This window comes from Temnothorax americanus, unplaced genomic scaffold (assembly GCF_048541705.1).
Source record: "Temnothorax americanus isolate GAGA-0224 unplaced genomic scaffold, ASM4854170v1 Scaffold49, whole genome shotgun sequence".
NCBI classification, from domain to species: domain Eukaryota; kingdom Metazoa; phylum Arthropoda; class Insecta; order Hymenoptera; family Formicidae; genus Temnothorax; species Temnothorax americanus.
Window position 1 is genome coordinate 764,157 of NW_027509646.1, and position 16,433 is coordinate 780,589.

Genomic DNA, 16,433 nt, shown 5'->3' on the forward strand with positions numbered 1-16,433 from the left:
TTTTAATCAGAGTTGAACAACGCGAAAATCCAAAAGATATATTCTTAGATATTTTTTTTTTTACATTTACGAACATGGAATTCCGAATATGGAAACACTGCATGCGTTCAGAATTTGAAATGATTTTTGAACGAGCCGCGTCGAATAATTTTTCAACGAACAATTAAAACCATCCAAATCAGGACATGTAATTTATTTTTTTAATTATTTGAGCCTCAGCGGCGGATTCTGCTTTTGGAATCTTGCTATTGTCAAACTCGATAAACGGAACGTGCACTCGGTCGCACTTGTTAGTGCATGTCTATATATTCCTCTCGATATTTCACGCTTTCCTGAAAACGTTGTTTAATGTTTGAGTACTATTAAGAACCATTTGCTCTCAGAACCTTAAGTGTAAAACAACAATAGAGGTATAAAATAAAGGTAAGAAAGGAAAGGTAAAAGAAAATTCTTTAAGGGACACTCCTCAGAAATGATAATCTTAGAAATGAACCTGAAAGTTTGCGAGAAAAAAGACGGAAGAATTCCGAGATGTGTGGAGGAAGAGAGAGAAGGAGAGAGAAAGAGGGAAAGAGACAGAAAAGAATACGTGCACAAGTGTCCGACACGCAGATGCAAGGCAACGTGATTCTTCCCGAGGAGTCAACTCGTGATGTCATCGGAAACCCGGACTTGTTCCAGCTAAATGCGACTTCTCACATTAATCCGAGGTTTCCTTTTTTCTGCCGTGTCAGCAGGTTTCGCAAGGACGCAAATGCAATAGGCGACGAGTTATGACCTGCAAACCACCTGTTGGACATTTCGACATATATTCCCGGACATGCGTGTCGGTCGCTCACCGAATTCGCGTCACTTTGCTCGATGTCACGTTTCTTATTTGTGAAGTTTATAAATAGAGTATGATACGCGCGATAGAGTCGATTAAACCTTAGGTCGCAGAATGGAAAGATCAATGACGCGTTATCCTCCTTTAATTAATATCAGAGATTGTATTTCGCTGCACCACAAGCTACGATTGCGTTTAAGTTCAAAATTATTTTTTTCAAAATGCAAAATATTTTTGAGCTCCTGGATTTCGGTTGCCGAATGTACACGGCGTCGAATTAAGAATTGCTCGTCGACAGGCGATAGCGCTTTCTATAGTCGCAACGAGAAGATTAATTAATACGCCAAGCCCCTGGGAGGTAACGCAAACAAGACATGATGTAGCGCTTAGGCCTTGTTTATTGGTGCTGTTTGTCGGAATACATCGAGTTTTACAGTCAATATTTTCTATACAACAATTTCTGCCGTATTACACATTTTCTCTATACATCATACATACACAGAATAGTTATTTTGTATACACACGTCGACTAGATCTCATAGTGTCATTTTATTTAGGCTCCGAAGGACCGATTTAATGCGAGAGAGAAGGTTTCAACTCGCGACGTATTTCCCCGAATGAGAAACACGCTTGCTGATTGCTGAATAAAAATTGCACATCCGCTATGAATAAATTGACATTCTGGTCGATCCTTACCGCTTTCCCTCTTTCGCCCATTCTCTCTAATTGTTTCTGAAGATCTGTTCGAAAAATATGGCTAATTAAAGGTTCTATTCTAACATATGACGTTGATCGTTGACATTTTTCCTGTAGGCTAACTGTATTCCGATTTGTCGTAACTGAATCCAATTGTCAGTATGAATTTATAGAGCGGTCTGATACGCAAAGGCTGTTCTTCCCTTCAACTAGACTCACATCAATTTACGAGCGATGCTTATCACGTGCAGTAACTGAATATCGGCGATTACATAAATATTTGCCACAGGCAGGCTCGCTGTCAGACACTTCGAAATATTTACAAGCAGATGAAGTACTGAGAATGACACAAAGATATAAGCGATACTTAACTGATATACGATTGTCTAAATATTTTATGCTGTGAATTAAGAGGGACATCGATCTAATCCATTTGCAAAAGTTGTCGCTCAATAAAAATTAACTCCGAACTGGTCAGACTGATTCATAAATGTAGTTCGAACAACAACTTATTTACACTTTCTCATATTTTGTCATTCTTAGTGCTTCAAATAATTAACGATACTCTCCTTCATTCTCAGCATGCCTTTAGAATATAATATATAAGATAAAAATAATGACTGTTGAAATCAAAGGAATAGTCAGTGACTCGTCGATGCAAATGTAATGTATTTCATTCGACAATGCGAGAAACTTTTGTTCGTTATAATAAGGCTAATCGGAAGCACCGATAGTAACGCTAAGCAGTCGCTTCGCTATCCTTCCTCGCGATCTAATCGATCCGTTAAAATTTCCCTTGCGTTCCGCAAAGATCGCATATATTTTCTTCATTTGTTATCTTCTAATCTTTGTCTCTGTATCGTACAGACACGCACAGACACACAAGAGATACGTATGCTATACTATATAGTATAAACGAGCAGACGAACGACGTGCAATGTATACGAATGTCCGGTGACGCTTGCGTTTGAACCTTGCAAATGGTTAAATGGCTTATCAAGAAATCATCCGCGTCTGTATTAGAAAATTATTCATGCACACATTGTTCGCGCAAAATTCGACTTCTGTTCCTATACAAACGTATTCTCGTAGAAACATGTATAACGGATCGTATTGACGGGGAAAAACTTATTCAGGTGTAAACAAAGGGATGATTTATATTAGAAGAAAGCCGAAATTCACAGCTGCGAAATGTGCGATTATTTGGCATTAAGAGAAAAGATACCCCGCAAAGCCTAATACCTTCGAGCAATTAAGGTTCGAAGCCATGTGCGGAGGCGGAGGCAATGTCTCAACGGAGATGGTAAACAGGATAATGGTATTTGTTTCCCAAGATAAATGAGATAAGCAAGAAAAAAAATTCAAATGGACAGAAGAAGAAAAGCTAAAGATGATAACGAATCAAAATGTAGGAAGAATGTTAGGTAAAAAGAGTGGGTGCATCTCATTAGGAAATATCTAACAAAGAAGAATTAAAATAAAAAAAACTGAAAAATTTAACAAAAATATTAAAAATAAAAAAGATATGGGATATGAAATATACTTTTTAAGTATTTAAGAAATTAATGTATACCTATATTAATTTCTTGAATACTTTTGCGAAGTCTGTTAGATATCCAAACATTGTGATTTTCTTTACAACTAATTAATTTTCTCTCAAATTAATTGTAAAGAATAAATAATTATCACAATCTGTACAACATTGCTGAAAATAGAACTAAGAATTTGTAACAAGCGTTTTATTTTTTTAAGTCTCGAAACTTAAAACGTAACAGGATCTCCTCAGAAGACTTTGCATGGAATCTATGTTGGTTTCACATTTGGATACCTAAGAGTTAAGAGAAAATTGCGGTCGAGGTATAAGTATTTCGGGGACATATATTCTGTATAAAAAGAAGTATATTGTGTAGTCTGCGTATAGTTGTCTCCCTTCCGCTGTGAGATACAAAAGAAATGATTCTTGTAAAAACAAGTGTAGGCAGGTACTGTGTTATGTTTCGCTGGAATTCTTTTCGATTGCTGTCTCGCTATTTTGCCCTCCAAGGGTCCGCGATTAACGTCGGTCGCCGAGTTCGTGGGTTTGACGATCTCATCTAAAATACTTTCATGTGTTTCATGAGTTTCGATTTCTTCGAACGGTTTTTCACGGAAAATCGCTACTTTTAACATTGTTAGTTATTCAACTATTCTCTTCCCCGATAGAAAAGTGTGGGGTCTTTGCGCATATCGACACTCGTTCCTTTTAGAAGAACTTTACGAAAGATGGAAGTCCTCTCTGCACGAGTTATTCATACTATTATTTAAACGGTTATTTCTTTTTAACAGGTGTAAATGATATGAAAAACGTCTTGTTCTGTGGTCTATCGATAGCGGTCTACATTTGACGATAAGTCGGCGCAGTACGAGTTAGAATCTTGATATGTGCGGAACACGATATACGAAATATCAAAAACTCCTTGTAATGAAATTACAAAGTTCAAAATATATAGGCTCTCTCTCGAAAGGTCCAACGCTGGACAAATAATCGCGTTGGAAAACGCCATTGAAATAGGCCAACTGATGTGATTGTACATCTTGGCTTTCCCATGATCTCCGATGCAGATCTAACGCCACAGGAAACAATATATGCGTTAATATAATAACTATGTTAATATAATAAACTATTACGCTCGACACAATGAGGATATTAATGGATCCTCGAAAATACGTATTTTGAATGCGTGAATCGAAGAATTTCAATGTAAGACGATCTTTATCGTTCAAATTTTTACGGCAAAATATGTGAAACCCGCATGCCAATAATGGAATAACACTGATTCCCTGCGCGCATGTAAGCGGATTTTATTACATTTTTCATGCTCTGGTACATATGTTGGGTTCTCTTTCTTTATATAATATGCTAAAGTATATGTGTGTGTGCCAGTATATAAAGGTAGCTAAGAATTTGACACATGTTTAAATATCATCGTATCTTTATAACTTCTTCATAACTTGAAACTCAAAAAGAGAAATATCAATATATTGCAAAAATTAATGAGAAAATCTTATAAACAATCAATTGTGTTTCAAATAATGAGATTTAAAATGAGAATGCAATATCGAATTGAGGCATTTTATCTGTTTCTCCATGTCCATTATAACTGTCACTCTGTCGTAAAACTCCAGGAACGAGTGCAATGCAATTGACAGTAATAAAGCGCATGACTCTCTACGTTTAGTCTCTAAGCGCCGGTCACGATAAGGATAAACGACTTGCGTCGCAAATTTCGCAAAGTTGCCACAAAATAACTCTGCAAACGTTACGCGGCTCTTTGCAACGTAGTATACGACACACATTACATCGAATGCTGAGAAAATAACTCTGTAAGATAGATAAGGATACATTTGAACGTTAGGCCATATTTAAACAATTCAAGTATACGGCAATAGAAAATTTTCTTTAGGTTCTTAAGTGTTCTTCAAAAGCGTTATTTTCGACGAGCGTAGAAAGACGCTGAAAATCTTTTATTGGAGGGGCGTGATATTCGAATTGTTTAAAATTGTTTATTGCTCAAATGTATCTCCTTCTACTCTACTTTACGTCCGATAAACGGACTACTCCTATACATAGAAAAACCTAAGGGTTTGCCTCTTGTTTTCTCTTCGTATAAGAGCAGCGCAATTTATACGTTGGTTGTCTTTAGATGTGCTCTGCGTCTTAGTAGTCTAATCTCAAAATAATTTATCTCGCACCTTCGTACGTCGAAAGCTTACGAGGCCTTTATATTTCATCGCGCGCGTGTGTAGCACCTTTTTTTTCTCTCATGTTGAAATACGCGCGATGTCTCACCGACATTGCATATCTTGTACAGAATATAAATGCATGAAGCTCCCCCGTCGTTCTTTAGGCGCTGATTCCTGTTTTGTGCGTGTGGTAATCAGATAGACGTCATTCCCGTCGATGAAAAAAGCGGAACCGGAAGAACGCGGCGATTTACAGGAGGGCACAGGCGGTGCCGTGCATCACCTCGGAGATGAACATCGGCGTACCGGCGCTGAGGCCGCCGTCGCCCTTTCCTTGCTCGCCCTTGTCGTAGTCGCAATCGAAGTAGTGGCTCTGCAACAGAACGCGATTAACGGTGATACTGCTTGTACCTTTCGGAACTTCAAACATAAAATCGCGAGCCGAGTCAACAAAAAACTGTTATTTCAATCAATCATTCCAAGTTAAATTTATCTCTTTTTCTGTCAGTTTTGTTTAAAAAAAAAATTTTTTTTTTGACAGTTTATATGTTTTGTTATCGGTACAGTTTGAATTATCGAGACTTGAATTTATATGAAATATATCTCGAATAGCGGAAACGTGTTTTTAGAAATGTACCTGGCAATCCAAACATCTGCAATGATCGCTCATTTTGCAAGTTATGCCCCACTGCTTCGCCATTGCCTTGTAGAACTCTTTGCTCGATTTATGAAGTATCTTCGGTCCTTTGGCTGTTTTTCTGTCCCCACCCCCAGGACCGCCATTTCCATCGTCACCCCCGTCACCGTCTTCGTCGTCTTCCATGCTCTTTTCGTTACTGGGAACCTGCTTCTCCTTGTCCCCCTCCTTTGCGATAGCTGATGATTCCATTCGTGTCTAAATTGCAATATTTTTGTAATTGAGAAAGACCGAAAAATGACAGAATAAGAACAGAGAATGTTAAACTTTGGGTTGATATAAGATTCCGAAATTTGGATAAGTAAGAAATTACGAAACGACACTTCGCACGCACAGCATGGAGTGATTTAACGTAGCGTGCAGCCTGTGGCGAGTGATCGCTACTGGCAACAGCTGTACGTGCGTGACACGACTGTTTGTTACATTGTGATGTATGGACAACGTCGCGCGAATTATCGCACGACGGATCACACGAGGTCCACGTGTACACTGTTAATCCCGCAGGTTGCATTTTCCATCAACGAGCTGTCGTAGATACCGACCTCGGGACGCTTCGAGCCGCATATTTCGCGTTCCACGATATTCCGTCCTGTATAGAATTAATCGAGCGCATTGCTACGCGTAATCCTCGGAATTGAACGCGGGTCGCGCAAACAGCTCTCGGTTGACACGATCAAAAATGTTGGGTATGTTTTTTTTTATCGTCATCCATGCGATACATAATATTTGTATCGAAAACGATCAATAAAATCTCCCATCCGAGGTATGGCGCACTCACCTCTTCGAGAACGTGCTCGTACGAGGGCGGAGGCGAGCTGGGAATCGTCTGTTCGTTCCTAACCGACAAACAATTCTTGTCCGTTTCCGCCTCGGGTACATCCGCAAACTCGTCTGTACCCGACGGCAACGACTGATTAATTTGCCGTTGCTGTTCCTCGAATTCCACGCTGTTGCTGCGACTATCGCCGGAGCTGCGCGATTTCAGCATCTTCGAGAAACGGAGCTTGAACGGCGCCAGCTTGACGAATTTCTTCGTTCTCGTGGCCTACGAAAAGGACGGAGATCGTGTTTTGATTTGCGAGATGAGTCTTTCATCGAGAAATCATTTCGCAAGTAACGGACGTATCCGAGGATTCACGTGGATATAAAGTGAAATATTCGTCCTAAATTTCGAGCCAACTTTTAAATTAACAATTGCACAATTCTGAATCAATAAACGTGTAAGAATTTAAGGAAAAAACACGCTGAAAAGAAAGAAGTGAGGGATGTATTAACTTCGATAAAAAAAAAGGAGTATTATAATAATTAAAATAAGAATGAGAGATTCGATAAGAACAAAAGTAAACATTTCAAGTATTAGAGATTATAGTATACGGGCCAGATGTAAGGAGCAGGCGAAACAAAAATGAAAACTTTATCTTCTTAGATCGATAATAATTTCAAATTTTTTGATTCGAGATAGGTGACTCGGCTCGGGACGAGAATTTTGCTCTATACCCGCGAGATCACGCAACTGCACCGGATGCATCTGTCGTTGACCTACTGACCGAGTTTGCGGATATTGGCGGTCGACGTACCGCCGCCACTCGACTTGGTGCATTTGCGGCCGACTTTACAGACGCGAAGCTTACCCCGCCCTTAAGCTCCTTCCGGAAAGGAGAGACCGATGGAATCGAGGACGAGCCCGAACGATGATTCTGGCACGTTGTGCCGCTCGATATTATCATTTTGATTCGATGCGGCGCGCGAAAATAATATTTGCCGTCGCTGTTAGTTCTCTGCTTCAAATAAAATATATGAGATCAGCTCTCTGAATTATTATTAAAATATTGTTATTAGTATTGTTACATGCGATGCGCGGGCGTTAGTACTTCAATCTAGATGATCAACTGAATTTGCCGGAGACCATTATTAATTAACTGAATTTCGTTAGTGAGCGTGATGGATGAAGGATAACAAGATTCCGAATTTTGTGTTGCGAGCGGGTAAACCCGGGGTAAACACAGAGAAGATTGAAGTGCCAGTCTTCATCGTCATGCCAGAGAACAAAACCGCCAGATAAATTGATAAGCTAATAAAGATCGAGCTAGAGATCAACTTCGATCGTATCTCGCATCTCTCCCGCAAGCCGCAAGTGGAGTAAGTCCTACTTAAGGTCAGATCTCCTACCGACCGCGACCGCGACGTTCAAATTGTGTCGCGGGATCCTTGCGGTTGACAAAGTCACAGGAACAATGGTATACGGGCGGTTTTCCAATACGTATATTCGCAAGTGGAACAGACCTATTTGTGGTCGGACGTGTCGCGATGCCATAAACGGCGGCTGTTGTTAGGATTTGGCGAGTGATGAAGATTACTCGGCAGTTCGGACAATGCCGTTCCACGCGACGGAATTGCATCTTTTTTCCTCCCGCTCTCGCACGCGGGAACATAAGGACAGAATTATACAATCCTCAGCGTGCAATTGCGGCGAAGAAAATGCGAAGACTAAAATTGAACCACGCTTTGAACAAAAAGTAACGAGCTCTATTTAACAACTCGAGGAAGCCGAGAACTTTAACTTAACTTTAACGGAGTATTAAGAAAATTTAACGAAAGTTTTATATCAGTTGCAGCGTGGATGAGAAAACTTGCTTATTAAGCATGTTTCATTGCATATAGTCAATTCCGAGGACGTTCAATTATCAAGAAATTCAATTTAATTACGCAAAACTCGACCGCACGCGCGTGAAGTGCGGCCAAGTTTTAATCGGAATGCAAAATGTAACTCGCGCGAACAAACGGACGAGCGTAAAACTCTGATGAAAAATTCCATCTGGACGGAAATCACCGCTCAACGGATAAGATAGACGGATAGGGCGACGTTTCATCGTACAAATGAAACAGGCGACAAAGTAGGTTGCATCGGTCGGTGGGGCGAGAATCCACGCGTTTCCATCTACCCTCTCGCTTTCTTCTTTCTCTCCCTCTTCTCCCCTTCTGTTGCGCAGGACTGGACGGCGTGTCAGTGGCCCGAGCTGGTACCAACGCACTCCCATCTTGGGCCAACACCTCTCGTCCTAGTTTCCTTCTCGCTTGGCTTCATCCACTCCTTGGTACTTTCATCCCTGTCCAGAGGTGCCTATCAACCGACCCTTTTCTCTCTCTCTCTCTCTCTCTCTCTCTCTCTCTCTCTCTCTCTCTCTCTCTCTCTCTCTCTCTCTCTCTCTCTCTCTCTCTCTCTCTCTCTCTTTACTTGGCAATCTCCCTGCGGGTGTATATCTACGGAGAGTCGCGTCCATCTTCCGCTCGGTGCATTTTTATTTCTCCTGTTTTCTCGTTCCATTACGATAACTTAACGTGTTTACATCTCAGTTTTGCTGGGAACGTTTCGGCGTTTGTAGATGCACGATATTTCCGCTATTCTTTTCTTTTTTACGCACCTCAGTTGCAGTTTCTAACGAAAATTGTGAGAAGACTGCCACTCATATCGCATGATTTACGTTCAATCTTCTCTATACTTATAGACGTCGAGCAATTTGAGTATATTACATAAGTGAAATAACTTGAACTAATCATTGCTGAGTGATCTACCGTGAGATAATATTAACAAAAGAGATATATTATAATTGGAATTTTTTTCGCTGTAATATACGCCGTTTTTCAACCAAATATTTGTTTAGCGCTAATTAGCGGATCATAAATACGGAGTAAACTTTGTGAGGACGAGACACGAGAGCTGTTTGAAAAATCATGGTGGACGACAATCGTATTTTGCGATCTTATTAAAACTTTTTCGGAGTGGCAGTTAATGTCAGGTTCTTATGAATATTCCGTCAAGCACAAATTTAAGAATAATTTACGAAGGCGATCATTGTTCGTCTGTCGTGATGATTAATCGATATCACATCCCGGTTGTGATGTATCAAACTGGGGGCTACGTAGATGAAAAAAGATTTATCCGTCAGTTCTCTCCCAATCCTAAGCGCGCGTCCCTGTCAGACTCTTGTAAACGAGGTCTCGTGGTTTTAAAAGCCCTGGGGGAACGTTCACGAGAATCCTCGAAAATGGAAAGCAGGATTGTCAGGGCCGAGTAGACAAAGTGGCGCGACTCGTTAATGCATTATTCCATTTATTTATATATATCGTCAAATATATATATATATAAGCGTTAAATATAAACATTTTCATTATTATTTCGCGGCATATGCCAGAAGCAATGCAGTTAACGCTTTGACATGGCATAAAAGTCGTTTGGAAACGAATGCGCAGTTTGAATGCACACGGGAAGACCCGCGATCGAATTGGGATTTTCAGCGCGGATCGTATTTTGTAAGAGATTAATTGTGTCGCCGGCGGCGATGGAATGCCAGTGACACCCGATTGCAAAATTTCCAGTGGATTTGGGTCACTCGGTGTCCTAGGTTCGACGGTGCATTAATGACAGCTGCAATGTGCAATGCAAGTGAAACATCGCGCTCGGGGCATTCTAAAACTTCTTGCTGACAGTTCCAATCATTCATTTCTTATTCAACCCTCATAATTTACGTTACAAATATACGAATGGTAATTTTCTTATCAAATTACGAGAGAAAAGTAAGGAGCGAACGCGTACACGGCGAAACGTTTTTCATCGTTTAATGTACGTGTAATGGAGAATTTAACATTATATGCGCGATAGCAGATATTTGACATTCCGATATCCGACGGAAGAACGTGCTTTCTACTCCATCTAACGAGATTTCTCTCTCGAATAAAAAAAATGAATCTATCTATTGAATATCTATTGAATCTGAGATTTCACACATCAAACAACAGATGCAGCGCGAATCTTTCGTAGTATAATCCTTGTTAATGGGCACCTCGGTGAGTGGTCCTCTAAAATATCAACGTCTCCACATAATGCGCTTTCAACAAGCAACAACTATCACAAACTATTCTGAAACAATCGAACGATGCTTGACATTGTCGGATGACGTTACGCCATTGGCATTGCCCGCCACATCATTTACCTATGTCTGAATGTCTCGCGCCATCGACATGAAACACACTCTCTATTGAAACTTTTCGCGTCTCCGGACCGTAGGGTGTCGAGAACACGCTGACACAATATGTTAACGAATGGGAACAATCGCGACTGCATAAGTTGCGTGGTCGATCGCGCGTTCAGCTGAATATTGTGTTTGGAAATGACTCTCTTTTTGTCGTAGCTATTTTATTGAAATATTTAAACCAATTCTCGATTTCTATTTAGCCATTAAAGACAATCGTTTTATTTTTAGGACATAAATTTCATTATAAACAAAATAATTTTAGTAATAAGTGAGGAATGGTGAGAAAAATAAAATAATAATAACAATAAATTTTTTATTTTCTACAACATATAACAATACAAAATAGATACTAGTAAATAGACGGTGCAAAATGGACAAAATAAATATTTTTTCGATAAAAAAAAACGTGTTAATATTGTGTGTTAATGTGCAAAATGGTAATAATTCTAAAAAGAAAACATAAAATTTGAAAAGGCGAGATTAATATCTAACAAATTTCTGAAAAATCATCAAAAATCCTGCTTGCGAATGAAATGTGTATATGGAACGGAGAGATTTAGATAAGAACATCGGTAGGAAGTTCATAAATTTTCCTTTTTGTTTAATGCAAGTTTGAGGATATTGGCGTTCATTATGTGCTTTATAATTATGCATAGTCATTAATTATAAGTTCGTCCAACTATAAATATCTTAAGAGTACGGCGCGTTTGAATTAAAGCAGATAGTGAACATATGAATAATAAATGTAACGGAGCGAGCAGTAAAATAAGAAGACGTGAAAGCGTCTCAGAGAAAAGAGTGATAAAAGCGGTCATTAAAGTCGACCAACAAATTATAGAGCACTTTTACGGCGTTTTGCCGGTCAGATAAGTATAAAATTTACGCAATTTTGCATTATTTGCGCAACGTGAATAGAGACACCAATCGCATTAATTATAAAATATCGACAAAATTGCAAACACTGTAACTGATATGTCGTCGTAGAGTGTACTTTTTCTCAAGAAAAACTTGATGGTCGACTCTTCGATCAATTTTGATCACTGTGTATCAAAGAGTATAAAGGAGGATATTTCCTGGTGAAATCGGATATACGTCGTCATCAAAGGGTTCTAGGGAGAAAAATCCACGAGACCCAGTATCGACTTTGTCAAGCAACATGGCGATCTGATGGCATCCCTTCAATGGGATCTGCTTTTTTCACGAAAATACTTGAAAAAATTATATGATTCCAAGATTACGCTTTAATTATTTTATTTAAAATATAGTCTGGAATTATATATATATTAGCTTTGGAAATTACAAAAAAACATTTACCAAATCATTCACTTTTTTCGATATAAAGAAAGTTTCTCTTCTGTTCTATATTTCGTGTATATTTTTATGCGGGCAGGTATTCACTCGAAAAAAACAAAGAAAACAATTTTTTGAAAAATGATTTTTTATATATAAATCCTCTTTTATATAATTAAAAAATGCACAACAAAGTTTCTTTTCGTAAGAGAAGTTTTGAGAAAAGTAATTTGGGAACTTAAAATATTAATAATTTGTAATATTAACCATTACACAAAATTATTATTTAACGGGGACATTCGCGAATAAATGAAAGTCGAGGAATATGTCATAAATCCGATATATCGACAGTGTAAAACGTGTATATATATGTTTTATTCACATTTATAACGTATATTTTTGTATATTTTACGGTCTTTCGTCAAATCAAGAATTCACGGCGAGCAAGAAAGTAGAAATTGCGTTTATTAATTATTACACTGACAAGACATCCATGCTGCAGAATCTTTAATGCATCATCCGTATTGCTATTCTACCTACATTGTACGTGTCGCGCGCGGGAATACATATCGAGGATGCATTATCGCTTGCAACTGGATATCTCGGTGGAAAGCACGTCTCGAGGTTTCTCGCGAGACGCCTTCGATCGTCTCGTACTGAAAAGTTTGCGGGTCATCCGTCGAATTTCTGGCTGCACTTTCGTCGTTGTCAGAACATGTCACACCGCATGATACGCTTCAACGATCGTAGAGAAAGCTTAGCTCTATATCGCGACGATATGTTACATATACAAGGCGTAACGTTTCACGATCGCTATTAATCTTAACTCATGAGACAATCTTTTTCATATTATCAAAGTAGTAATCTTTGTTTTATAAATCCCGGCGCGCATGTTTATAGTATATGAATGATATATTAATACAAAGCAGATTTTGTAATCATAAAATGCAAATGTCCGCGTGAGGAACAGTTTACTTGTAGCTTTGTAAAGCAAGTGGAATACGCAGACTGATTAATTTTAATTCATTCCGGATATGTGACCGACTTTGATGTTTGAGATGACGCGATCCCGCTTAATACTTAATTCTGCATAAGCTTGCAATTGCGTTCACTAGCGAATCTTCTTTAGCAAAATAGATCGACTTTAGATTTGCCCGAGCGAATCTAACTGAAGATAGAGCGTGGCATTTCTGACACACCTTGTATAGTTCCACACGAGAGTATATTTGCTGTTGTAAGTCGATACTACGAGGGTCGAGGAAAACAGAATTCGCCTCCCTTGTCGATGGTTAGATGAGTAAGATGCCTGCCTTTATTCAGGTCAGAGATTTGTGGGTGCTTTCATTCTAACGAAATAAAGCGAACAAACAATTCTATCTATATAAACGAGAACTCTGCTTTTCTTTAATAGGCATGGAACGCTATAGTTTCATAAAAACGATTGAAAATGCGAGCGTTGTACGAATCAAGCTAATATCGGCAGATGAGATAAGCCTTCTGTCGCACGTGTTCTCAACGATGCCGTGACTTGTGTTTGTAATGTTATTATTTTTTATTACATCTCACATAACAAAACATTTAAGACCTCTAACTTTTCCGAGACGTCGCTGTTCGAATCACAATGCGTCCGTCATTCGTCCGACGTAGGACGATAACGGGGAAACGTCCACGACGTTATCAACCCCCTTCGATGCGACATCTCGTGGGATATCGTCAGCGAGACGGATAATGTCAGAGCAGAACGATCACTTCCGGGAAGGGACAGCGCGTAGGCGGTGGTAGCACAAGGGATGCAGCGGGGTGCAAATACAGATAGAACGCGACGTGTCGGGGGTGTCTTTAGCGAGAATACACGCACACCCTGTCGAAATATTCCGCTCTCCGCCATCGTTTTATTGATCGCCGATGTAGACACGCGTCTGGAAACACCGACGCAATTGTACATACAAGAGGATACACACACGCACGCACGCACGCACACATACATACACACACACACACACACGTATACCATGTAACTCGCACGCAGGGCAACCCGTACCTTGTCGGATAACACTCGGGTCCGTTCAACGCGAATATTTCGTTTTAGCGACGTTTCCGCGATGGACTTTTACATCCGCGAATGTCACATCGGCGCGGGATTCTCGCCGCGAATCTACTGTACTCACGTGATTTTTCCGCTTGCGCGTATTGCTGCGTTTTCTTGATAACAGTGGCACGGGCGTCCGGATGCGTGGTGACTCGTGCGTGGTATCAGACCGCGACAGCCATGTTGGCAAAGGGGGTGTAGCGCCCCTAACCGGCCTGCCTCGAAGTACAAGTTCTCTCTTTTCACCCTCTTCGCTTGCGTCGCCTCCTCCCGTCCACCTATACCCTCTCACTGCCGCCCACTTACCCTAGGCTGAATGAAATTTTCGATGCGCGAGTCATTAATCAATCGAGAAACTTAGCTCAATGAACATATCATAAAATAGGGTAATAATATCGGATGTCTTAAAAACACTAAATGTTTCGCAGCTTTTATCACCGATCGAGGTTGTAAAAGTATTTTTTTTAGCAATGTTAAAGGAAATAATTTGTAACAATTTTTTAATTTTTAATATCGTTCGTTTTCGTAACTAAATTTTAAATTGATATTATATTAAATTAAATTCTATTTTAAATTAATTAAAATTATTGATTCTGATTTATTATTTACTTTTTCTTTCAAGAAAATTAATTAGATGCATTTTATTTATTTTACATGTCTTTATTTTGCTAGAAAGAAATCGATTCTGAATTGACAAAAAAATATATAGTGAAAATTATGTGCAGTGATTTCGAGACATTCTGTGTGTGTGTGTGTGTGTGTGTGTGTGTGTGTGTGTGTGTGTGTGTGTGTGTGTGTGTGTGTGTGTGTGTGTGTGTGTGTGTGTGTGTGTGTGTGTGTGCGTGCATTTTTAAAATACTTTTTTAATATATTTTTAATAATTTTAATAATAATAATAATGAAAAGTTTGCAATTATTTTAAATACGGTTTGCACGGTAAGACAGAAGAAAACTTTCTTGCATCTTCTTTTTCTTCGTGATCGGAATGACTGCAAAAACAGTCGTTTTCACAATTGAAAGACGCTTTTATAAGGAATTTTCATTATTGACGAATGCGATCGAGCATCTTGTAACGGAAGGAAACCTCTAAATCTCCCCTTAGATGTGCAGTTACGCGTCGCCATGGAGAGACGCGCGTCACGGGAAACGTTAGGATTCAACCTTCTTTTGCCTTTCCGCAGAAACGATGAGATATCGGTTATGGATAAGGAAATGTTGATTTATTATATATCGGTCTTCTCCGCCATCGCTGACCTCCTCATTTTTATCGGTTGCCTTGCCAATTTATCCCTCTAACGTCTCCCAGTATGTCTCCCAGAATGTCTGGAAGACGTTAGATGGGTAAACCTCTTATCATATAATCAGACTTGAGATTTCTCAGAGTTCTGAATCTTAACGTTTCCCGCAGCGCGCGCCTCTCCTATCGCGTCAAAGCCCCCATATCTCTTCGTCTGAAATCCCGGTGGATCTTTGAGAATTCTGAATTTTAATTAAAATTTTATGACAGATGGGCGCGCACCGATAATAGTAGGAATCAAGATGTCGGATTGTTTCTCTGATGAGCAGTATGAAAAATTAATTACTTCTGTCATTCGTAAGCTGGCATCTGCGACACGTTTAAACACAGAGTGTCTTAAAATAATTTATACGGCCATTGCATATTATTTTTCCTTAATGTCAATAAGAATGATCGTTATTTATTAACACAAAAATTTTCCAATCCTTAATATTTATTTTTATAATAAAACTTTAAACTCAAATTCCATGAAAGTCTATTTAAAGTTGACTGAGAATTAATTACGCTTGATGGAGCACGAAATTTAATTTGGGAATAGAAAATATATAGACGATACGTACGAATAGAGAAGTACAATGGAAATAATTGTTTGAGAAAAAGACGCATGGTCCATTCGTCATGTTGTCATCGTAAAACATTAATATTTCATAGAAACGTCAAGGGCTATCTTCTTCCCCATCGCATCATCGTTTATTCATCGTCCGATTATACAATATCGAGAATAAACTGATTAGATTGTAGTTAATGTTTTTAAACTGTTGGTTTGACGATTACAACATCTT

General features: G+C 39.2%; 2 protein-coding genes across 3 annotated transcripts in view; one reads left to right on the forward strand and one right to left on the reverse strand.

The window, feature by feature from the left end:
- Positions 1-16,433, forward strand: part of LOC143903686 (uncharacterized) — a 74,470-nt gene that overhangs the window by 11,865 nt on the left and 46,172 nt on the right. The window lies entirely within an intron of this gene.
- On the reverse strand, positions 1,207-14,563 carry LOC143903693 (uncharacterized). Its single transcript, XM_077417551.1, has 4 exons — positions 14,434-14,563; positions 6,721-6,987; positions 5,883-6,140; positions 1,207-5,618 (listed from the first exon to the last, which is right to left on the reverse strand). Exons 2-4 carry the CDS (start codon positions 6,928-6,930, stop codon positions 5,496-5,498), a joined length of 591 nt encoding a protein of 196 aa, XP_077273677.1. The 5' UTR covers positions 6,931-6,987; positions 14,434-14,563; the 3' UTR covers positions 1,207-5,495.